Source organism: Syngnathus acus, chromosome 16 (assembly GCF_901709675.1).
Source record: "Syngnathus acus chromosome 16, fSynAcu1.2, whole genome shotgun sequence".
Taxonomy (NCBI): domain Eukaryota; kingdom Metazoa; phylum Chordata; class Actinopteri; order Syngnathiformes; family Syngnathidae; genus Syngnathus; species Syngnathus acus.
In genome coordinates this window covers 13,824,049-13,848,276 of record NC_051101.1, presented here as the reverse complement: position 1 = coordinate 13,848,276, position 24,228 = coordinate 13,824,049, and the positions used below count along the sequence as shown (strand labels likewise).

General features: G+C 44.2%; 1 protein-coding gene across 3 annotated transcripts; it reads right to left on the bottom strand.

Annotated features, from left to right (window-relative positions):
* Positions 1–4,488: 4,488 nt before the first annotated feature.
* Positions 4,489–23,795, bottom strand: rspo1 (R-spondin 1). 3 transcript variants are annotated; one of them, XM_037274803.1, is made up of 6 exons: positions 23,697–23,795; positions 10,717–11,085; positions 7,819–8,013; positions 6,666–6,806; positions 5,779–5,988; positions 4,489–5,072 (listed from the first exon to the last, which is right to left on the bottom strand). In XM_037274803.1, exons 2-6 carry the CDS (start codon positions 10,811–10,813, stop codon positions 4,945–4,947), a joined length of 771 nt encoding a protein of 256 aa, XP_037130698.1. In that variant the 5' UTR covers positions 10,814–11,085; positions 23,697–23,795; the 3' UTR covers positions 4,489–4,944. The 3 variants fall into 3 exon arrangements, with proteins under 3 accessions (XP_037130698.1, XP_037130696.1, XP_037130695.1); XM_037274801.1 differs by lacking the exon at positions 23,697–23,795 and adding an exon at positions 14,812–15,099; XM_037274800.1 differs by lacking the exon at positions 23,697–23,795 and having other exon boundaries at positions 10,717–11,115.
* Between the last annotated feature and the right edge of the window lie 433 nt (positions 23,796–24,228).

Sequence of the window (24,228 nt, the reverse complement as noted above, 5' to 3'; positions counted from 1 at the left end):
TTGCTGAACGTGAAAGTAGCTAAAACTTTTCACGCAGGTGCGCTTAACGAGGGTCACTTGGAAAACATGTTGGAACGCGGCCCGAGGACTAGAGCTTGACACCTGTGACCTTTGACCATGATATTTCCCTAATAAAGTGGCCTGTTATGAGGTACACTTGAAAATGGCGGTGTACCTAATGGAGTGTCCAAGTGAAGGTCACAGATCCAACAGCCAATCATAAAGTGGGGGTGGCACCATCTAGTGTCCAAGTGACGAAGGTACACCTGTAAATGGCGGTGTACCTAATGGAGTGTCCGTGTGATTCCCTCGTTAAGTGCACCTGCGTGAAAAGTTTTAGCTCTTGCTGAACGTGAAAGTAGCTAAAACTTTTCACGCAGGTGCGCTTAACGAGGGTCACTTGGAAAACATGTTGGAACGTGGCCCTGAGGACTAGAGCTTGATACCTGTGACCTTTGACCATGATATTTCCCTAATAAAGTGGCCTGTTATGAGGTACACTTGAAAATGGCGGTGTACCTAATGGAGTGTCCAAGTGAAGGTCACAGATCCAACAGCCAATCATAAAGTGGGGGTGAGGGGGGGTGGCACCATCTAGTGCCCAAGTGACGTAGGTACACCTGTAAATGGCGGTGTACCTAATGGAGTGTCCGTGTGATTCCCTCGTTAAGTGCACCTGCGTGAAAAGTTTTAGCTCTTGCTGAACGTGAAAGTAGCTAAAACTTTTCACGCAGGTGCGCTTAACGAGGGTCACTTGGAAAACATGTTGGAACGCGGCCCGAGGACTAGAGCTTGACACCTGTGACCTTTGACCATGATATTTCCCTAATAAAGTGGCCTGTTATTAGGTACACTTGAAAATGGCGGTGTACCTAATGGAGTGTCCAAGTGAAGGTCACAGATCCAACAGCCAATCATAAAGTGGGGGTGAGGGGGGGTGGCACCATCTAGTGTCCAAGTGACGTAGGTACACCTGTAAATGGCGGTGTACCTAATGGAGTGTCCGTGTGATTCCCTCGTTAAGTGCACCTGCGTGAAAAGTTTTAGCTCTTGCTGAACGTGAAAGTAGCTAAAACTTTTCACGCAGGTGCGCTTAACGAGGGTCACTTGGAAAACATGTTGGAACGCGGCCCGAGGACTAGAGCTTGACACCTGTGACCTTTGACCATGATATTTCCCTAATAAAGTGGCCTGTTATGAGGTACACTTGAAAATGGCGGTGTACCTAATGGAGTGTCCAAGTGAAGGTCACAGATCCAACGGCCAATCATAAGGTGGGGGGTGGCACCATCTAGTGTCCAAGTGACGTAGGCACACCTGTAAATGGTGGTGTACCTAATGGAGTGTCCGTGTGATTCCCTCGTTAAGTGCACCTGCGTGAAAAGTTTTAGCTCTTGCTGAACGTGAAAGTAGCTAAAACTTTTCACGCAGGTGCGCTTAACGAGGGTCACTTGGAAAACATGTTGGAACGCGGCCCAGAGGACTAGAGCTTGACACCTGTGACCTTTGACCATGATATTTCCCTAATAAAGTGGCCTGTTATGAGGTACACTTGAAAATGGCGGTGTACCTAATGGAGTGTCCAAGTGAAGGTCACAGATCCAACAGCCAATCATAAAGTGGGGGTGAGGGGGGGTGGCACCATCTAGTGTCCAAGTGACGTAGGTACACCTGTAAATGGTGGTGTACCTAATGGAGTGTCCGTGTGATTCCCTCGTTAAGTGCACCTGCGTGAAAAGTTTTAGCTCTTGCTGAACGTGAAAGTAGCTAAAACTTTTCACGCAGGTGCGCTTAACGAGGGTCACTTGGAAAACATGTTGGAACGCGGCCCAGAGGACTAGAGCTTGACACCTGTGACCTTTGACCATGATATTTCCCTAATAAAGTGGCCTGTTATGAGGTACACTTGAAAATGGCGGTGTACCTAATGGAGTGTCCAAGTGAAGGTCACAGATCCAACAGCCAATCATAAAGTGGGGGTGAGGGGGGGTGGCACCATCTAGTGCCCAAGTGACGTAGGTACACCTGTAAATGGCGGTGTACCTAATGGAGTGTCCGTGTGATTCCCTCGTTAAGTGCACCTGCGTGAAAAGTTTTAGCTCTTGCTGAACGTGAAAGTAGCTAAAACTTTTCACGCAGGTGCGCTTAACGAGGGTCACTTGGAAAACATGTTGGAACGCGGCCCGAGGACTAGAGCTTGACACCTGTGACCTTTGACCATGATATTTCCCTAATAAAGTGGCCTGTTATTAGGTACACTTGAAAATGGCGGTGTACCTAATGGAGTGTCCAAGTGAAGGTCACAGATCCAACAGCCAATCATAAAGTGGGGGTGAGGGGGGGTGGCACCATCTAGTGTCCAAGTGACGTAGGTACACCTGTAAATGGCGGTGTACCTAATGGAGTGTCCGTGTGATTCCCTCGTTAAGTGCACCTGCGTGAAAAGTTTTAGCTCTTGCTGAACGTGAAAGTAGCTAAAACTTTTCACGCAGGTGCGCTTAACGAGGGTCACTTGGAAAACATGTTGGAACGCGGCCCGAGGACTAGAGCTTGACACCTGTGACCTTTGACCATGATATTTCCCTAATAAAGTGGCCTGTTATGAGGTACACTTGAAAATGGCGGTGTACCTAATGGAGTGTCCAAGTGAAGGTCACAGATCCAACGGCCAATCATAAGGTGGGGGTGGCACCATCTAGTGTCCAAGTGACGTAGGCACACCTGTAAATGGTGGTGTACCTAATGGAGTGTCCGTGTGATTCCCTCGTTAAGTGCACCTGCGTGAAAAGTTTTAGCTCTTGCTGAACGTGAAAGTAGCTAAAACTTTTCACGCAGGTGCGCTTAACGAGGGTCACTTGGAAAACATGTTGGAACGCGGCCCAGAGGACTAGAGCTTGACACCTGTGACCTTTGACCATGATATTTCCCTAATAAAGTGGCCTGTTATGAGGTACACTTGAAAATGGCGGTGTACCTAATGGAGTGTCCAAGTGAAGGTCACAGATCCAACAGCCAATCATAAAGTGGGGGTGAGGGGGGGTGGCACCATCTAGTGTCCAAGTGACGTAGGTACACCTGTAAATGGTGGTGTACCTAATGGAGTGTCCGTGTGATTCCCTCGTTAAGTGCACCTGCGTGAAAAGTTTTAGCTCTTGCTGAACGTGAAAGTAGCTAAAACTTTTCACGCAGGTGCGCTTAACGAGGGTAACTTGGAAAACATGTTGGAACGCGGCCCGAGGACTAGAGCTTGACACCTGTGACCTTTGACCATGATATTTCCCTAATAAAGTGGCCTGTTATGAGGTACACTTGAAAATGGCGGTGTACCTAATGGAGTGTCCAAGTGAAGGTCACAGATCCAACAGCCAATCATAAAGTGGGGGTGAGGGGGGGGGTGGCACCATCTAGTGTCCAAGTGACGTAGGTACACCTGTAAATGGCGGTGTACCTAATGGAGTGTCCGTGTGATTCCCTCGTTAAGTGCACCTGCGTGAAAAGTTTTAGCTCTTGCTGAACGTGAAAGTAGCTAAAACTTTTCACGCAGGTGCGCTTAACGAGGGTCACTTGGAAAACATGTTGGAACGCGGCCCGAGGACTAGAGCTTGACACCTGTGACCTTTGACCATGATATTTCCCTAATAAAGTGGCCTGTTATGAGGTACACTTGAAAATGGCGGTGTACCTAATGGAGTGTCCAAGTGAAGGTCACAGATCCAACAGCCAATCATAAAGTGGGGGTGGCACCATCTAGTGTCCAAGTGACGTAGGTACACCTGTAAATGGCGGTGTACCTAATGGAGTGTCCGTGTGATTCCCTCGTTAAGTGCACCTGCGTGAAAAGTTTTAGCTCTTGCTGAACGTGAAAGGAGCTAAAACTTTTCACGCAGGTGCGCTTAACGAGGGTCACTTGGAAAACATGTTGGAACGCGGCCCGAGGACTAGAGCTTGACACCTGTGACCTTTGACCATGATATTTCCCTAATAAAGTGGCCTGTTATGAGGTACACTTGAAAATGGCGGTGTACCTAATGGAGTGTCCGTGTGACATCACAGATCAAACAGCCAATCATAAAGTGGGGGTGAGGGCAGGTGTGGCACTTTTCACTTTCCGTGAACCTTTGACCATGATTTCTGATTGTTTGATTTTTAAAAAATGTGGGGAGGGTCGATCTGTTTGAACGAATCTTTTGTTCAAATGCTGCATCGATGGCCGTATTTCTTTGGTCTTTTTTTACTTAGTGTACCGCTTTAAAACTAAGAAATGTCAGTGTAAAAATATGTTTTTGTTGGTGTGAATATGTTTTTGTCACTGTATATATGTTGTTTTGTGTTTAAATTCAGGCCAATAAATGCAATTGCTATACAGACACCATGTCATTTGTGTCATAACATATAAGTTTCATTTGAAACCTTAGCAGTCATTTGAAAGCCTCATTTCAAGCCTTAACTGTAATTCTGCGCACACACTGAATGTAAATGATATGAGACAAGTGAAACGAGCTTCCTTCTTTTATTTGGACTTTGAATGTGAACAAAACAAGAGCCTCCAAACAAAAACCTTTATGTGTGTTCCCGTAAAGTAGAAGCATGAGGACGTGGTCACATAGTAATGCTTACGTCAAAAAGTCACGACTGTGCAAAAACATCAGAACCCTGTTGCAAACAAAGCAGTATTGATTAGCAGCGACTTGTGCTGCCTTTTTGCTCCAGTCGCAAAAAAAACGCACGCACGCACTCCAGGGCATCAATCCGTCCGTCCGTCCGTCCATCACCTCCGACGATGCAAACCGGGAGCAGATTTCCCATCATCGGACTCCTTGCATGACTGGGAAAAGCTGCAGAGTCAGCATGTCGAAGCGGCCCTACGCAATGTTTTCTCATCAAGATGTCGGCTCAGCTGCAGCGTCATCTCGGGAGGCTTTTCTTGCAGGAATCCTTCCCGCTTTAAGTTACGGAGCTGGTCGCCTCGCTGGGAACGACGGTGGTCCTGCTTTGGCCTTTCCGCCTCCTCCCGCCGCCGCCGCCGCCTCCACCGGGTCCGTTCACCGGCCGGCCCCCCTTGGTCCTGTTCTCTGGGGAGACAAAAAGAAATATTAGTCCCGGATGGATTGCTACACCAAAAATTCTTTCGACTACTTTTCTTATGTTTACATTTCCTACCTACCTAGCGACCTCGCTACCTAAAAAATGTGGCAGTGTAACATCAGTACTTTGTTTTGTTTTTAGCAAACGGTGGAAGATGATTTGGTTGCCACGATGATGAACACAATGTGCTGCTATTATTCAGACTGCACTCGTTTTGTTTATCCGAGGCGGGCTCGCTCGCAACACTGACGGATGTCTGTTATGAAGTGCTTATGGCTCCGCGCACCTCCTGAGAGGAGAAAAGAGAAAAAAAACCGCACACGTGCCAAAACACTGGACAGTGTTTAGTGCGCCATTGACAAAGCAAAGGCCGTCATACAAGTAGTTCCTAAGATTGGAATAGTACAAGTCTAAACAAAAAATGACAACAAAGGCTTTGCTTTGTATTTATTGAATAAAATTCAAAAGCCTCATTCCGAGCTTCGCTCAGCATCAACACCTTGAACGTTTTTACCAGAGGGTTTATAATATTTCACCGCTAGTTGCTTTCCCGAGCGCCGTAATGAAATTCTTTCCAGGGCGAATTCACACGCGACTCATTTGTCAACGCCCAACAGCCGACTTTCCTCGACAAGGACGAAATTCACCGTGTGCACTTTGCAGACGCAATATTGACCTATTGATGCAATTCACCTCTCGGGCAAGGTGTCTTGGGCACGACGCATTTCCTCCTGTCGGTCTGCGGAGGGCACGTCTGGGAGGGCCCGGCGGCCGAGGGGGTGCCTCGCGTGCGGGGGGGCCGCAGCGGGAGTCGGACCCGGGACTGAGTCCCTTTTCGGAATCCGCACGTTTTGTTTCTCTTGACGCACGAACCCCATTGGCTCCACTCAGACAGCTCGCACTCTGGAAAAGAAGAGGCGGGGTAATGACTACATTTCTTTTTGAAAACAAATGAATTTTACGGATATGAGTACTTCTTATTGGCCGTTTGTGTTACTCAAATTATAAGAAAAAAACAATTTAAAGTAACATTTCTCACACTTTCAATTCCAGAATGTCTTTAGTGTACATAGTTCTATTTTTGGATATACAGGACGTTTCATGAACACTAACAAAAGTTCCCTTTTTTTGGGTTCTTTCTTTCTTTAACGTTGTTGCCACTAGAGGGAGCCTCAATATGAAGAAGATCTGTGAGCTCGAGTGCAGGCATTTTGCATTCACGCAATAACAGATGACATTATGTATTACATATATAAAAGTAAAGACAGTTCAGTTGCATTAACTTTAAATTCAACATTCATTTTAGTGCAACACATTTTGAAGTGGAAGTATGGCAAAGAAAACAACACACAGGTGACCTGACCACCAGTGAGAGACAGACATTTGTTTGGAATGTATAACAGTGACCAAGTTGGGGTGGACAGACAGACAAACAAACAAAAATATTGAAAAAATAAATAGAATAAAACAAATCAATCAAAAAATAAAAACGTGAAAATAACAAAAAATACAAAAATACATAAAAACAAACAAACAAACAAACAAACAAACAAATAAATAAATAAAGGGCAGTGACTCACCCACACACTCCATGGTGTCGTTGGCCGGGTGCAGGCCTGAAGGGCAGCTGACGGAACATTTGCCGCTGTTCACATACAAACCCTCCTTGCATTTAATGCAAAACTTGCGTTCGAAACACATGTCGCAGTCGGGTTCGCATTCTGCAAGACACAGATGGAATGTTTCAGTGACTTGCCACCACACACACACACACAGGTGAGCGTGGGAATGAGAAGAAGCTGCTCTCGCTTTGTTTGGCCACCAAACAACGCGCCAAAACGGGCGTGATTCAAAACATGGGACAACGCCGACGACAACGCTTCTTCCTCACGAAGCATGCGTTGGCGTCACAACGCCGGCCGCCGCCACCGCCGCCGCCTTCCGGGAAGAGGGCAGATCAAAAGTTGGGAATCTTGTGATGCCAATTTTGGAGGCTTTGTTTGTGTTTCTGAGATGAGCTTAAAGAGCAGAGCGCTGACTCGGCTGCGTGTGGCTCGCCGCCACAATGACACCGGATCCAAACACTGCGCAGTGTTTAAAAGAGCAACTTAGGTTGAAATGAATGATTAAGTCGTACGTCGCCGCTCATTCGGTGTCAGATGTGACATTTGACGTGAAAAGAAAAATGAAGCTGGGTTTTCAGTGGTGCGAAATTTGTATTTTTTTTCCCACCAATGCATCAATAGACGTTGCTTTTCAATCATTGGCGGTCAGCTCGGACCCTCGCTACCGAGAATAGTGAAAAAGGTAGATCAGGACAATCGTGAACGGCAATAATAATAACACTACAAAACAACATGAAAATACAATTTGTGTGAAAGTGATCACATAGCAAACATAGATTGTGGCTTTCTTTGGCATTTGCTCTTCAATTGAGGGCCAAATGGAAAACACAGATGTTCCCTCCTATAAAAAAGAAAAAAGAAAAACAGCAGTCAATAATACATGTGTAAACATTTGCTTGAGAATTGTGTTCCAGAAGGTAAGCAGAAGCAGACTAACTTGCACGCCCACTTGCTGGCTCACCTCGGCTACAAAATACGGGAATGGGGCCCTCGGAAACTGACCTTTTTATTTTTTTGGGTAGATAAATACCTTTTTTTTTTGCGTGTGTGCAATAACAAATTGACATTTGCAAGAACTAAACATATGAAACGAGCGAGCGGGACTCACGGGAACATCTGTTGTTGCCTCCCTGGATCCTCATGCCAAAGTATCCGGTGGGGCAGGAGGCCAGGCACACGCCCACTTGGCTGATGTTGCTGCGCACAAAGTAGATGAAGAGCTTGGCTTTGCATTTCAGGCAGCCGTTGTATTCGGAGCAGCGCTCGCAGCCTTTCGGGCAGGATGGCAGAACCTCGCCGCTCACTGGCAAGAAAAAATGGTTAAAAAAATTAATGAAGAATAATGCGCAGTCCAATCATATTACATTGAAAGAAAGAAAGAAAGAAAGAAAGAAAGAAAGAAAGAAAGAAAGAAAGAAAGAAAGAAAGAAAGAAAGAAAGAAAGAAAGAAAGAAAGAAAGGAAAACATGTCATTGTTTCCAGTAACATATGAAGCGCTACAATGAAGGACATTTGTTCACGGTCGACCTGTTAAAATAACATGATGATGTTTTCGGAATTTACCGGCATGACAATGCGTATAGCAATAAGAAACATAAGGAATAAAAAAAAAAAAAAAAAAAAAAACGTGCCATACAGATCTGGAGTAAATTATGAGAGAGCCACACAATTGTCATTTTTTCCAGATTTTGCTTGTTATATAATGGAGGAAAATGAACATTTGTTTGATTCTTTCAAATATCGACATAACTCCCAAATCGGTCATTTTTACAGAAAACTAAAAATGCTCAAAATAAAAAAAAATGTTCTTTAATTTTTTCCATAAAACAAAAAAGATAGATTTGTGTAGAAAGAGGTTCTACCTACATATTTTTAGCTCTATCTACATATATATTTAGAAAAATAATTTCTCACCCTTGAAAAAAGTCACATATTTTTATTCTTATGAAAATCAAATATTTCTTTCGATAATGGTTTTAGAAGAAAAAATAATATGGCATATTATTTAAGAAAAAAAAATTGGGGAGAAAAAATATTCCAATTGGAAGAGACTTAATTTTTTCAAGCTAAAACATTACATGCAAAAAAAAAAAAAATACCCCACTAAATAATAGTCACGTTATTTTATAAAATCATGAAAATATATATATATATTTTTTCAGATATATAGTATGATGATATTATGAAGATGGAATATTTTCTTTAAAAAACTGTATGGCATATTCTAATATTATTGAGGGGAAAAAATGTGGCCGTCAGAGTGATCTCACAGTAGTTTTGCCTTGGTGGTTGTCACATCGATACACGCAAGCGTCATTCGGAACCGCCGCTCAACTTTGTCGCGTCTCGCACGTCCATTCATTCATTCCCACACGCAAATATGGCAAACACAAGTCTCACTTGGCAACGGCCACAGACGCTATCACGCCGATGCGGAGCAAACGGAATCAATCGCAGCCCACATCTGTCCGTCCGTCCGTCCGTCCGTTTCTCATAAACAAAGAAAAGCCAATCTGCTGTCCTTACCACAAGGACTTGATCGTCAACAGCTCATTTATCCACAGGAGACAACGGCGATGAACTTTTACGGCTTTCTCAGAACACGCAGTGCTGTTCGGAATGAGATGCGGCGAGCGCTCGTCGGCTGCTCGCCTTGCCGTGCCTGCCAGGCGTCCTTTCAACAAAGTTTGGCCTTTCAACTCTCATATATGAATGAATGTCGGCCTTATCGGCCGCAGAGACGCACGCGCACATCAAGAAGAGAGCTTTGCCAACTCCTCCGAAAAAAACAAGCATCCCCATGTCGTTAAGGTTTCCCCTTAAATGCTTGCGGTACAAAATGTTTTGTCTCGGCTGGCATATTTTCTCTTGAATGTTGGAAAGTCAGCAGCGGCAGCAGCAGCAGCGGCAGCAGCAGCAGCAGCAGCAGACAGGCGACAACGAGCATCAAAGCAAAGTCAGATGTGAACGGCGTGAAATAAAAACAACCATGGCGCCTCAGTTTACAAACAAACAAAACACCCCGCTTCACAAACCAAATTCTTGGCCTAATAGCATAATTGCTAGCCGCGCTTTGGATTTCAAAGATGCATTCTTAAATATGTGGAGATCCCACTGAATGGTTGGAATCCTTCTATCGTATTGTATTTTATGCATGTTTTCTGAAAACATTCAAACATTACTTGTGCAATTAAGCTGTCGTGGCGAACAATTTATCGTCTCGGTTCACAGCGTGCTATTTTTGGATCACGAATAAAGTCTAGGCTTGGACGTCCGAGTAACATTTTTCTTTCAGCATCATTGGCTGTGTGTGTCACACACTGCACGGATCTTTTTGCTCGACATTAGCCCGCAGTAATAGTGTAGCTCCAAATAAATTGAAAACTAAATGGTTGAGGGAGAACTCATGAGAAAGGCGCCAATGTTGCTACTGCTTGTGACGACGCATTCAAATTGAGTTGTCGCCATGTCATGTTACTAAGAAATCTGCTTTGTATAGAACTTCATACATTGGTCCCCCCCCCCCAAACGACGAGACAAAGTACAACATTGCGGCATGGGGTTGTAAATCGCAGTTGGAAATCCTAACCCCAAGTTTAAACTCTGACTTAAAAGCCTCATTTCAAAGCCTAAACCTATCATCCATCGGCTTATTGGTCGAGAGCTTAGTCACGGCAGCGACGAACGGGGGGGGGGGGGGAGTATTACCGACAAAGGCGGCAGATTCAACCAAGAGATATTCCCCATCCGCATATGGTCTTATTTAAGAGAATTGTTTGATGTTGTTTGCTTGAAGAATGCTTTATGGTGAATGTACTGTGTCTTGTACCAGCCAGCCCAAAAAGCACCAGCATCTGGCATTTCAAATGTCTTTCAATGGGGAAAGGTGGGATTTTTCATTCACTTGTCGTTAGCTAATTTTGCTTTGTTATTTATTCACGATGTTGGGACATTTTTTTCTTGCTTGTGTTTTTAGCCGTGTTCTGTCATCAGGGTGGTCACTCACCCCGTCTCTGCCTTCTGGCCTTGAAAGGTTTGGTGACATCACTGTCACCCATGGAACTGAGGAAGACCATCGTCAGCGCCAGCAGTCCCAGCTGCATAGTCTCTGTTGGTTGTTCCGGAAAGGCAAGGTCGCTCGGTGGACGACGTGGGGCAGAGGAATGAGTCCCTTCCTCTGCGAGTTAGGCCAATCCGCCGTCTCTTGATCGATGATCTGCCACGCTGCCACTCTCTAATTCAATGAAGAGGATGACTCATCGTCAAAGTCAAACGGAGCCGGAGGCTGTCAACCCATGAAGCTGAAGGGTTAGGGTTTCTCTTCCTCGTCGGTGGTCACAGGTCCAAAGATCGATAAAAGGACGGAGGCGTGCTCCTAGTGACAAGATGCAAAGGCAGAATTGTTGGTGAGAAGGCTTGCGGAAGACACAGCAGACGACCGAGAACAGGTCGGTTGTGAGGTATGACATCTTTGAAAGGAGGCCAATATTTGACAAACTCCAGTCCCCAACCATCCTTCGTGTCCTGATTTCCGACGAGTCTGATTGGTTCCCGCAACGACCGTGAAGTGAATGGCGTTTCCCCTTTTCAAAGTCTTCCGCCATAAAGTTTTGTAATCAATCAGGAATTTGTGGTTTTCTTTGGTGGGAGGTTGTAAGATTGTCATCTCTTATCAGTGAGCGAGCAGATGCTTAGCGAGTAGCAACATTGGTCAAATACCAAAAGAGCGAGCAGACAATTTGCAAAACTATATTTGGACTTGGATGATGACTGGAGTGTGTTTATGCTCACAATATTAATTGTAATCAAAACACATTCGGGACAGCTTTAGTGGAAAGGTCGAGGTGTATTTATAGCTCGGTTGCGACGACGACACCGAGAAGACACGAGGACCCCGACCGACAATGGGTGGTCTTTACTTATGATAACCAAAGAAAAGGAAGACCATATTAGGCTGTTGTGCTCGGTGCCCTAAACAAACACAGGCACCGAGCGCTCGGTCGTCTCGCGCCGTTTATCAATTAGCGTGGGTCCAAAGACTCGGAGTCCATTAAGGCCGGAGATTTTCAGCTCGGTCTTTAAAAGCGTTGCAGAGTGTAATAAAAGTGAACGCTCCCAGGACCACGAGGCCAAGCAGCTTTTAGTTCTCTGAAGAAAAGTCATTAAATAAGAAGTGAGCCAAGAAGAGCCTTATAAATCAAGGTCAGCCATTGCCTGTACGTACCTAAGCGGATTTAAAGGAAGGCAAACAAGTCACAATGATGTGTGAGGCGGCCATTACCAGTGATAAATCAATGCTAACGGTGACATGCCAGTTAGCCAGGATGACACACGCAAATCAGGATGCATTATTGTCTCAGTGCTTAGATAAGCGCTCAGGGATACTTAGTCGTTGCTAAACGGTGCTTAGTCATCATAATAAAAACACATCAGTGACACCCTGCAGCTCCGCGTTATATTTATAAGACGGAGCCAGAAAAAATGATGCAGCGCCTGTTTGTTACTCGAAAGGAGCTGGCCACCAGCACACGGCTGGAGAAGAACGCTTGAGTAACTCCTCACTTGCGTCAGAACCTCTTTTATAACCCCACAAAAGGACGGACGGCCACTACGACCAAAGGGGCTCCTCCGGCTATCAATTCCTTCGGGTGTTTGTACGTTTATGTGAGCGTAATTCAAAAAAAACTCGTGTTTAAAGACCACCACCACCACCACCACCTCGAGGGCTCGGTCATTCAAAAGTCAGCAGATGAAATTGCCTGCCTCCTTTGTAAAAACCCAAACAGGGATGCATGAATTATTCAATCTATCCGTCTACCTGTGGATGAACCCTTGTGGGTGATGTTTAATCCAGCCACCCCCAACCTCTTTGTGCCAACCAAGGACCAGTTTCCCGTAAAAACACACTGGAGTTCATCCACACCTAAAACTACGATGAATTGTCGGAAATATTGCTTTCTTGGTTTGGGCATCCCAAGAGATTTAGGATTTACAACATTACCGCTGAACTTAGTTGTTGCAATTAGCCCTGTGCTTGTTTCTCATTCAAGTGACGGACGGATCTTTCCTTTCCATCCAAAAACTCCAAAGGCTTTCATTTTATTGCCGGCGGGATGCTCGGTGCGCCATGTACTCGCTGTTCTTGGTGCGCCATGTGCCGAAGCAGTTTTGATGTCTTCATTGCCTGTTGCAAAATTTGACGCTGAGCAGGATTGGTTCGTGCGAATCAATTAGCAATAGAGCTAGATCATCTGTGAGAAACACTGCCAATATTCTTTTGTTGTTTTTTTGGAAGGTTGTTCTTTCTGGAAAGGCACAGGTGGATGCGCCTCATTTTGAAAAAAAACTTTAAAGCCAATTCACAGAACACAAACATATTTTTGTTCATGTGTGGCCGGCCCAGTGGCTATAGCCCTAACCCACTCGACACGAGAACTCAGTGGTAACTATGTCTGCCTCACAGTCCAAAAGTTATGGATTCAAATCCCGTGCAGAGTGTCGGGTAAATTCAAGATGGAAATTTCCCTAGATTGTCTTTTGTGTTTAAAATCTCGCCTTTTAACGAGGAGCGGAAGCATTGAAGACGAAGACTGCGGCATACTACACTAGTGAGTCATCTGTTTGTGACCTTATCTGTGCGTGCTATGTTTCACATTAGTGGCTGGTTTCCAATTATATTAGCATCGTACTCAATACTAAAACGAATGACGCGCGTTCCCAATCCTGTTTTGATCATTTCTCTTGACAATAATACTGGAGTAACCAAAACACAGTCTTACAATATCTTCTCCTCTTCGATCTGAAATTGTTGTGACATGGAATTTTATCATGTGGACAGCAGAAGTGAAGATAGGAGTTTTTAGGCAAGCCAATCAATGAAAGGATGAGAATCCAACATCCCAAATCAAATGGGGTATCTGTGAAATGAAAGCCAACCTGGACCACAAGGAATCAAACTTATGGAAAAACATGTGTTGTCTGTACGGGGAAACATTTTCGAATGTTCTTAAAATCAAATCAAAGCGTGCAACCTCAGTGGTTTTACTGAAGATTCAAAATGAAAGTCTCTGATGTGGCAGAAATGACAAGAACATGACCAGCCTTTCAAGCAGAGTGATACTGATTTTTTTCAAATATGGGAGACCCTGACATCACAAAGAACAAAAAAATGAATAATCAGCAGTCTGTCTCATACTACTTTCAGCAAGCCAAAGAGTTGCTCATGGATAACCACAAACAAAACCAAAGCTGTTGTGACATGGATTGACACCTTATGGTGGCCCAGTACTTTTCCTAGCCGTTAGCTCTGAATCCTAACGCTAATGCTAGTCAATGGCATCTGTACACCCAGAATAAACACAAGGGTTTTGGTGAACCCTTTACCATGGCCTTATTATTGCCTCTATTTCCCCAACCACAAGAACACTCATCATGAACACTAACTTAGCATGTTAGCTTAGCACAAAATTAGCCTTTTTCTACCTCACTGTTTTCATGCTTTCCTCTTACTTTTATCTCCAGTTGAACTTTTCTAATCTTCAGCTGAGAACGACAAAAATATAGTCATCACTCACTTAGCCTGGTAGTTTAACTAGCAATTCTTCTGTCCGCTCCCCTCCTGCTTTTATCGCTGCTCAAATCTTAATTGTCGCATCACTCCATTGTAAATAACTCAAGTCAACTGATCACACATGGTTGGTTCGCTGGCTCACCGCTATCAGCTTCAAGCCGCCTTCGTCCTGCTTTCATCTCTGTTTTCATTTGTAAAATACTCAAAGCACACAATTTGTAACTTTTATGAAAGAATCATTTTTCACATGCTAATATAATAATAATCAAAAAACATTAGCTAAAGCATTGTAGAACAGTGTAAACAGAGAGGTGCTGTAAGGTTGCCTGATTGAATTAGACACATTTCCAAGGACTAAAAAAACAACTTTCAGTATGATTTCGTGTTTAACCACAATTAAGAAACATAGTTGTTAAAGTCTGACAGTGCTAATATGCAACATCAAAGCAGCTTGCAAAATCAGATCGAATCGTGTCATTACACAAGCTCAAGTGGAAAGAAGTCATGAATAAATGGAAAGGAGCAACCCACCTGTGCCAGGGTTCACTCGGTACACTTTACTTTCCTAAAAAAAAATAAAAAAATAAAAATAAAAATGTAATGTCAGAAAAAAGGGTCAAATTAAGAAGAAGAAAAAAATATTCCCATTGGAATAAGCCTGCTTGATGTTTCTCCTTTTGTCTTCAGTTCAATGTGTTTCTATTTCAATGTCATTCGGCTGTGGCTTTTCTATTCAAAGTCGTCGGAGCCATCAGATGCCTCCCATCGCTGCGACTCGGTGGACTGAGTGAGTGAGTGAGTGAGTGTGTGTGAGAGAGAGAGCGTGAGATAGAGGTGATATTTGCATCCAATACTCCCAGCTGCCAGGACCTGCTCTAGGCCCGCCTACAAACTCTGCACTCACAAGAAACGCTGCTGCCCTGCCTTGCCTTGCCCTGCACTGTAATTCAACTACTCGTCCATTCTTTTGTATGGTGCCAGAATGTTTTGTATTTGTTTTAAAACCCATGATTGAATTAAGGAAAGTTGCAAGATGGCATTTGTACCTGCAGTGCAAGTGGAAAAATAAGCTAAGCGTTTTCAGTCGACGGCAAGTGGCAAGTACGAGGCAAAATGGCAGCACCCCGACCGAGATGGATTCAAACAAAATAATAATAAAGGGTGGATTTTTCTGCTTAAGCCATATTTCACAACCGTAATAATAACCAATGGGCAAAAATCGACATTTCCCAAAAGTATTTCTACAATTAAAAAAACGACACTCATCTTTGGTGCATGTCGAGCTACCGCAAAAATATGGCTTGGTAAATGTGAAAGGACTAAAGGCTTATTCACAGCACTATTGAGAAGATTTGTCCAAAGTCAATCCAGAATGTGACATCTATCCGTGCGCCGCGTGAAACGACTACCGCTCCCGCTGATAGATTTATCTTGAGAATTAAGTTACGCCACAGTCCATTTGTTTTTCTTCATCCCGTGGCCAAGCGAGGGGAAAAGAAAAAGTGCATTTTAAAGCACGGCTGCACATCATCATCACTTGATCTCTGTGGCTGCCAGTCAAGCATTTTGATGCGTGCGCTGACAGAAAAACAGACACAGCACATGTGAATGCGGCCAAGCGCCGGAGTGAAATATGACAATGTTTCATGTCGATCATTTTGTCATCCCGCTGTGTGTGTTCGATTGGTCGATATTCGAGCATGGAGCACACTAGCGGTTGGCAGTTGCGTTGAGGGTCTGGGTTCGACTCTGTTGGGTTCATTAAAGACCTAATGCCTAATGTCAAACTCAACCCCAAGAAGACCTTAAAATGAACTCCAATCCCAAAATCAGCTAAGCGCTAATAAGCGCTAACAGAAAGAAAACAGTTCCTCTGAATTTGCCAGCCCCTTTATTATCTCGATAACAACCTGCACGGAGAAGGTCCGCCGTCGGCCAAGAAGGCGTCCCGGAGGAGCCCTGAAGCCGAAGCGAAAGGCTTCTTTCCGTGTCAGTTCCGAGAGCGCTTATGCATGCAAACAATGCAACAAGTGGTCATCATTCCTGCTTTGGCCTCAAAGCCGAGTACAATAATAGGCAAGGAGCTAAATGGAGCTTGAAGAAAGACCTTTACTAATGAGACCGACGGTCCAACTGTTGAACTGTGAAGAGGAATGAGCCAACTCAGACGAGGCATCGAGATAAAACCGTGACTTGTGTTTCATCAGGATGCTTGACAAAGTCTTTGATAATGAACTGTGAAGTACACGTTATGCTTTCCTTGATCTTTATCATTTCCTTCACAATTGAATCTATTAGGACACAGAACAACCTGTGCTTTGGAATTCTAGTTTTGAGCGGTTCAAAGCAAAGCACTTTCAGGTGTTCAAATCTGAGCCCCTTCGCTGAAATAAAGGTGTTACTTGATCAAATAAAGTAAAAAAAGGCTTTCAAGGGAAATATGAGGACACGTGGGGGTAAGAGACAAAGAAACATGAAGTTAGATTTGTTCGAAATGTGCCATAAGGAGAGTGGAACGGTCCAACCTTCGTCATGGTTGTAAAACGACAAAAACAAATAACAAAATGTTCACTTGAATCTCACAGGTGTTGGAATCACTTTGCACTTTCTTGGAAGTATTGTTCAAATCAGGAGATAGTCTCAGCCGAAACTGATCCCAGGCACTTGGTGTGAACCAGGGCTCTATCTCGGGGGCACTTCTCTTCCTTATCCAGATCTATCTATGTATGTACCGTAATTTTCGGACTATAAGTCGCACCGGAGTATAAGTCGCACCAGCCATAAAATGCCCAAAAAAGTGAAAAAAACCCATATATATGTATATAAATCGCTCCTGAGTATAAGTCGCCCCCCCACCCAAACTATGAAAAAAACCGCGACTTATAGTCCGAAAATTACGGTATGTCCCAGGTTTCCACCTTTTCATCATTGTGCCAACCTTTTTCTTTTAACAGAGATAAACTTAGTGGAACCGTGTCCACTCTAGCCAAATCCAGACACTTTAATCTACAGTCTGCAAATCCTCTCGGAACTAGAAAGGATTCTTCGAAAGAGCAGATCGATACAACCTCTTCAATGAGGTCAAGCACTGAGAATATCTACGTACGTTTTCTGATCTGGACCACATGGCGCTAAAAGGCTCTACACATTCCAAAAAAAACAATGGATCTGGCAGTTGTTGAGGCAGTAAACAAGCTGATGATGAAGTTCTATCACCATGCAGTTAGACACCTGCATCCAAAAGTAGGCGCTTGCATCATTTTGGCCTGCAGAGAAAAAAAAAAGCCATTCGGAGTCAGCGGGACCCTAGCTTGTACCAACATTGAACGCCTAAACATCCATACACCCCTGGGAACAAATGTCCTGAATCAAATCCACAGCTACCAGGAGTAGACACAGTGCGAGAGCCAAGGCCTCCATCTGGTGGCCAGACATCTGCTACGAGTGGGATAAGACTGCAATTGTGCTTGGATTAGAAAAAGCCAAATGTGCCAAGAAAGAACATTGGGTGAAACCTGATCGTTGGGGATACTCGTATCTCTTTGCTTTTAACAGCACTCAACTCGTAAAGCAACTGGAAATACATGGAGGTGAACAGAGAGATATCCTTCACCTGCTTTTTCTAAATTTCCCAATTCTTCAGAAGCGGACTATCCATGTCAAGACAACATCATGGAGTTGATTCATTATTAATTATGTGCCAGCCTCTGAATTTGAAAATTGGTCGTCTGCTTAGTCACAGAATCGAAATTGAGAGTATTGTAAAAAAAAAAACTAAGGTGTTAGCTCGTTTATGTTCTCCCACATACTCAACAGGAAAGCCTCCAGTTGGTACTTTTGGAAACTCCATCGTAGCATGTGCGTACAACTCAAATATTCAATATTTTGCTTTATTTGACTAATGTCAGAATATAACAAGAGGGTAAATCAATAATTGTGTACATTCGCAGCCTGCTGCTTTGCGGTCGTAAACATCAGGAGTACAGCATTTTATCGCAATTATTCAACCTCATAAAATCATAAAATGCCAAGTGAAAATAAGATCCCCCCCCCCCCCCCCGCCTTGTTCATTGTAATCATTGCAGTTCCAAAAACAAGATTTATCACGTTTCAAACGACGTGCCCGGGAAACGGCTAACATGTGTTTGCCATATTGGGGCTCATGGACTCGCTATCACCTTACTGCAAGACGTGCTGCTGGCTCTTTAAATCTTGCTCTTAATACATCCAGTCACATCTCGTGTCAAAATCACTTAAGCTCAAAAATAAAACCAAAAATGTGGGGGCAGGTTTTTTTTTGGGGGGGGGGGGGGAAGGACATGACTAATTTGCACTTTGCAACTTCAACGAACATAAGTTTTATTTCATACCAGGTGGAAGGACCTCTTTGTGGACACAAAAGCTTTGCTAGCTGTCATAACATCAATTATTTTGCAGGACTGTTGTTTCACGATTCGGCTCATTTGCATAATACCGACTTCCCCCGCGCCAAGTTTCTTTGCCTATAACATGACAGCTTGCCCGGGCAAAAAAAACAGTGTGAAAGACGCATTATCGTGTCTCAACTATAAAGTAGCCTGAGCTGCAGTTTCAGCACAGATTAGCACTAGCTAACAATGTTGCTCCTGCACATACAGTACGACGACATGTTTTTCTCTCCACTAGTACCGTAATTTTCGGACTATAAGTCGCACCGGAGTATAAGTCGCACCAGCCATAAAATGCCCAAAAAAGTGAAAAAAAAACATATATATGTATATAAATCGCTCCTGAGTATAAGTCGCCCCCCCACCCAAACTATGAAAAAAACCGCGACTTATAGTCCGAAAATTACGGTAATTGACATTTGTGTAACTTGGCCGCTTGGTAATGAAGTTCTGCTTCCACCAGTGAAAATGCAATCGACTGGTATGCATTTCAATCGGGGTTAAGACTGGAAAGGTTGGGTCAGGACGATTTGACTTTGTGTAATTGCGGAGTTCATACACAAGAGATTGCATTAGTGACACAAACAGGTCACATTTAATACCTCATAAAAGATGTGTGGCCTTGGTACGGATTACATTTTAAAACCCTACTCGATCACAATGGCCACGTTTTCACAATTTTTTTTTTTTTACAACGTGCCCGAGTTCTTGACAGCGCATTGCTGCAGGACTTCTTGTTACCCTTATTTCCGCCCTGATTTAAAAAGAAAATCCCTTAAGAACAGCAAAAAAAAAAAAACACGCACATTTTTAATGACATAAACAAAACGGTTGCGTAATCCAATCATAACTCAATTACACTTGTTCCTTTCCTAGCATCCAGCGAGGATTTTTATTGAAGATGTTTTGTTTTTCACGAGATTTCTCTTTAATTGAAGAAAGAGGAAGCCATCCATTTGCCAAATGTGAAGTAAGCGGCTATAAACAGCCCAGTGCGTCATAGACGGACGGCTGTATCAAAACTGGATCCTCTCTCGCTGATTGAAGCTGGCCTGTTCAGATTAGCAATTAGACGTCCCCTATCGCCAGAAAAATACTTTCCTCCGGTGTTGTTTTTTCTCAGCGTCCAATGTACTTTTGTCAGGATGGAACATTGATCCAGACGGGAGAAAAGCCAGCTATGACAGTCCATGGTGATTCGCTTAGTGTTAAGGGATGAAGACAATATGAGATCAAGACTATTTGCAGTTGAACAAAATGCGGATTTACGTCATTCTGAAACAGATTAGAAATCATCTGGGACCTTCTCCCTTGTGCGTGCTCACAAAACAAATGGTCAAGCCTATTTTCTCAAAGACATGTCTGCTAGACAGTTTAAGTGAGTCGGACGTCTTAAAGCTGTCAGCCTCGTGGTTGAAAAATGATGATGGCGTTCATGTATTAAAGACACGTCAATTGTGCGGTCTTGCACGAGGGTACGTTTTATTCAAGACACGCTTTGTTTGACCCAAATGACATAGCCCATTGTAACACGATCGCCGAAACGGGGCTCCTTACACATCAAGATGTCACATTTTCAAGACTTTTTTTTTGAAAAGCGGTTCAGAGTGCAACAAAACAAAGGCAAAAATCTTCACACGATTAATGTTCCCGGAAAGAGCTTATGAGTCACTTTGACTGTCTACAAATTGCTCACAGGCCAGCCAGAAAGGGATTAGTCCTAAACACACACAAGACTCCAATGATTATGTGCACATCACGGTGCCGGTGAATATTTCGTCTAATTTGCAAAAAGGTGCCTCCAGCACACTGTTTATTTAAGCTTAATTAGCTTTTAAAAGGGGAAAAATGGACCATTGCATTCAGCCAAGCTCTGCCAAAAATGTGTTTGAGCTTTTTGTCTACTGTGTTAAAAACGCTTGTTATACATTTCACGGTGTGGCTTCGTCAAAGTTCAATGAGCACGGCCGGCGGTGCCCCGCCTTTGCTGCTTCGCCTTTGCTGCTTCGCCTTTGCTGCTTCGCCTTTGGTGGTCCTCCGACGCTATCTAACGCGGATTTAGTCCTGTACAGGATATAAAAAGACAGAACCGAATCACAAAGCACGCTTCTGAGAACAAATGGGTTGTTTTTAAATGAGGGCCCGATAATTGTGGATTCTTTTTTAGGCTGATGCCGATATTTGTCCGAACGTGGGCTAAGAAATGTCACCGTTTCATAAAACAACGGAAGGCTTCTGTTCTGAGTGACTCCGGCATGAGCGAGCCCATAAATAGGCAAGCGAGGGATGTTAGGCAAAGTTGAACGTAACATTACCCCAGCATGGGAGTAAGACAAGCAGCAGCACCAAGAAATTTATGGGATCCCACGGAGAGACAAACGATCACGGGGTTTGCCAAAAACTCCGTTGCATCCAGGGAGTGACTTTGGTTTGAAGGCAGCAAGTCTAATTTACAGGTCCTCGTTCCCACCGTGGAGAGTGTTGTCGTTGGCCAAATGGCCGTTCTCGTCACCACGGTTAGAGTAGGGCAGATAGCCAGGAAGGTTTACAGCAGTAAATCAGATCACAAGAGTTCACCAGAGAAGTGCGAACCCGTCGAACCGAACCCTCCCCTCGCGTACACCAAACACACAGACCGAGACGACCTAAGAGGTGGACTCGGTCCGTTTGCAAACAATATCTGGTGGGATTCCCGTCACCGCAATCAACGGTGAACCCTTCGAACCTTGCCGTGCACCCAATATAGTCGGACCAAGACACTCCAAGTCCTTCATACTTGACCAAGTGGTCTGTTTGCAAATCAAATTCTAGTGCGGTCAGCTCAAATGTGAACGCGACCAAGACAATCAAATGTTCCGTTCAAACATCTGGAGGGAAAGGTCAGTCATTGTTTGCAGGCGCATCGATGACGTTCCCCATCACCTTGAGGGTGGCCGTGAAAGGACTCGAAACGACTTTGACCCGCACGCACGGGTCTTTGCAGGACCTAATTTCGATGATTAGTCAGTTTTCCACGGCAGTTACCAAGACTTGTTGCCAGGATTTCCTCTTCTTGCTCCAACTTTCGGTCCACTCCGTAAAGCGGTCATAGTGGCCTTCCTTCCAGCGCCTTGCCTCCTCTTCTGGCAGCTTTCTCACAACCACTCAAAAGTACCTACCTCAGAATAGGTCGTGAAAATGAAACGGCCGTGAAAAGTGGCCCGCTGGGGTTAGTTTCCTTACAAATATGCAAACTGGGCCAAAATGGCATTTCTGAGCTGGGAGACCATGAACACCACCATCTGGGTCATTTCTTCTCTCAGCTAATGTTGGTTAGGTGCTCAGGGTTAGAAACAAGGAAGGCAAGAGAACCTTTGACTTTCTCCAGGGTCAACAAATTTGAATTGAAGTCAGTGAGCGCTTGCTCTGGTCTTGAAGACCTGGTCCTGAAGACCTGGTCTTGAAGACCTGGCCTTGAAGACCTGGCCTTGAAGACCTGGCCTTGAAGACCTGGCCTTGAAGACCTGGTCTCAGCCTACGTTGGTCCGGTTCTTACTAACTCTCCCACTCGTCCATTAAGTATGAAGTGAATCTTTGACTTGTCCTATTGTGAAAACGTCGTATCTGTGAGCACTTCCACTGTTTTCATTCGAACTCCTACTACTGTTTTTTGTACAATGCAACGTGTTAAATAAACAGCAAATGTCAGTGTGGATATGTTTTCTGACCGCAAAGGACAGATTGAGTTTGGATCTCATTGGTTTTGTTTTCTGAAATAGCCAAAGAAATAAGTTGACCATCCAGGTCAAGCTTCTCTTGCACAAAACTCTGAAACGGGCCAAAATACACTACTGGCCTGAGCGATTGGAATTCTGGCCCTAAATGTTCCAACACTTTCACTTGCTCTTGTTACAACCCTTGGCAGAATATTTTTAGACTGTTTCCTTTCATAAACATTGGTGCGTTTACAGATATGTTGCAAGGAGAGCTGAAAGAAATACATTTCAAATGGCCTTTTATTTACATTGCTAATTTAAAACAACAGAATGGACCCAAAGCGCTTTCCAATCAACCAAAGATATGAAGTAAAAGTGTTGGGGTTCTTCCTGACTGCTTCGACCATTTATTTGACTTACAATGGCACCAGAAAGTTTCTTTTGCTCTTGAGTGGAGTTCCTTAATCAAGTTGGCAGATGAGAAGTAAAATTGGAAGAGCCTGCCTGTGTCAAGATCCTGAGAAGAGTCAGCTCTTCTTTTCACGCACGTGACACGAATCCGAAAAGGACCGTCCGTCCGTCCGTCCGTCCGTCGTGTTTTCTCAGTGAGATCAGGATGGAGAAGTGGCTTTTCCCACAGACCCTCGACCCTCCGCGAGCACTGTCTGGAGACCAAGACAGGTTCCAGGTGGTCTGGCTTTTGATCCTCACCAGTGCGGATCCCTTGGAAAGATCAGCCGGCGTAATTGTTTGTTTTGTAGGCCGCTCGGGGGGAAACGGTAGCGCCTGGCTTCCCCTTACGAGGCATGACTTCAGCGGTGGCAGCTCACAGCCTCGCCGTGACGCAGACCTCCCCGGCACATAGGCCCATAGGCCTCTCTGTCATCCCTATCTAATCCAAAGGGCAGCAGATAAACGCTGAAGATGGGATGCGGCCAGATAGAGGAAAGGGTGGACACTGGTTCCATTCAGCCAGAGAACATTGTTGGCAAGAGGCGCTCTGGCGCCCAAGCCAATCTTCAACTCGCTGTTTATATTAGCGGCTAGAAATGGTGGGAAGAAAGCAAGTACAAATACTTAAGGAGATTTTTCTTTTTTTCCATCCGTGGAGACAATCGTCACGATTCCCTCATTGTCGTGGTACGGTACACAAAATGACGTAGTGCAGCCTGCAAAATGGTTCCATTAACGTCACTTTAAATGACGGTTGTTTGTGCTATCACGCTCCTTTAATAATTTCCCCATGAGCAAGCGAAAGCTTAAAAAAAAAAAAGAAGAAGAGAGTTTAACTGACTGAGTTCACCTGGAGGACTTGTTGAGGGATTTTCCATAATGAATGAAGTTTTGGTTTTGGAACAGCAGTTGTGGCTCACAGCCTGATGGTGACAAAGAGCTTCAAGAGGTGCTCTGTAAGTCATTAGCAACACATTTTCCACTTAGTCACAAATACGTGCGTGCCTTTATTCATTCTCAAACAGTCCAAGCTTGTTTTTCTCAGGATTCTCAGTGATTTCACAGACGTACAAAATGTACATCATTTCCTAAAAAAAAAAAAAAGTAGAGTATTTTTTTTATTTATTTTTTTATTGCTGTCATCAGCATGGGGTCTTTATGAAAATAAAGTCATTGACATTTTAACATCTGGAACGGTCATATACGTAAATGTGAAATTAAGTTGAGTTTGAATCTCAACCCCAGAAAATCTTGGGTTTTGAGGGAGGACCTGGTCTCAGCCTACGTTGGTCTGGTTCTTAGTCTCACTCTCGACTCAGATCAAAGTCTGGATCTTCATAAACTTGGTCTCAGCCTTCGACGGTTTTAGTCTT

Coding starts and splice junctions, on each gene's coding strand:
- rspo1 (XM_037274803.1), bottom strand. CDS start 10,813: ATGCAGCTGGGACTGCTGGCGCTGACGATGGTCTTCCTCAGTTCCATG. Junction 8,014..10,716: donor GGCCAGAAGGCAGAGACGGG/GTGAGTGACCAC, acceptor TTTTCTTGCCAG/TGAGCGGCGAGGTTCTGCCA. Junction 6,807..7,818: donor AGGCAACAACAGATGTTCCC/GTGAGTCCCGCT, acceptor TGTGTCTTGCAG/AATGCGAACCCGACTGCGAC.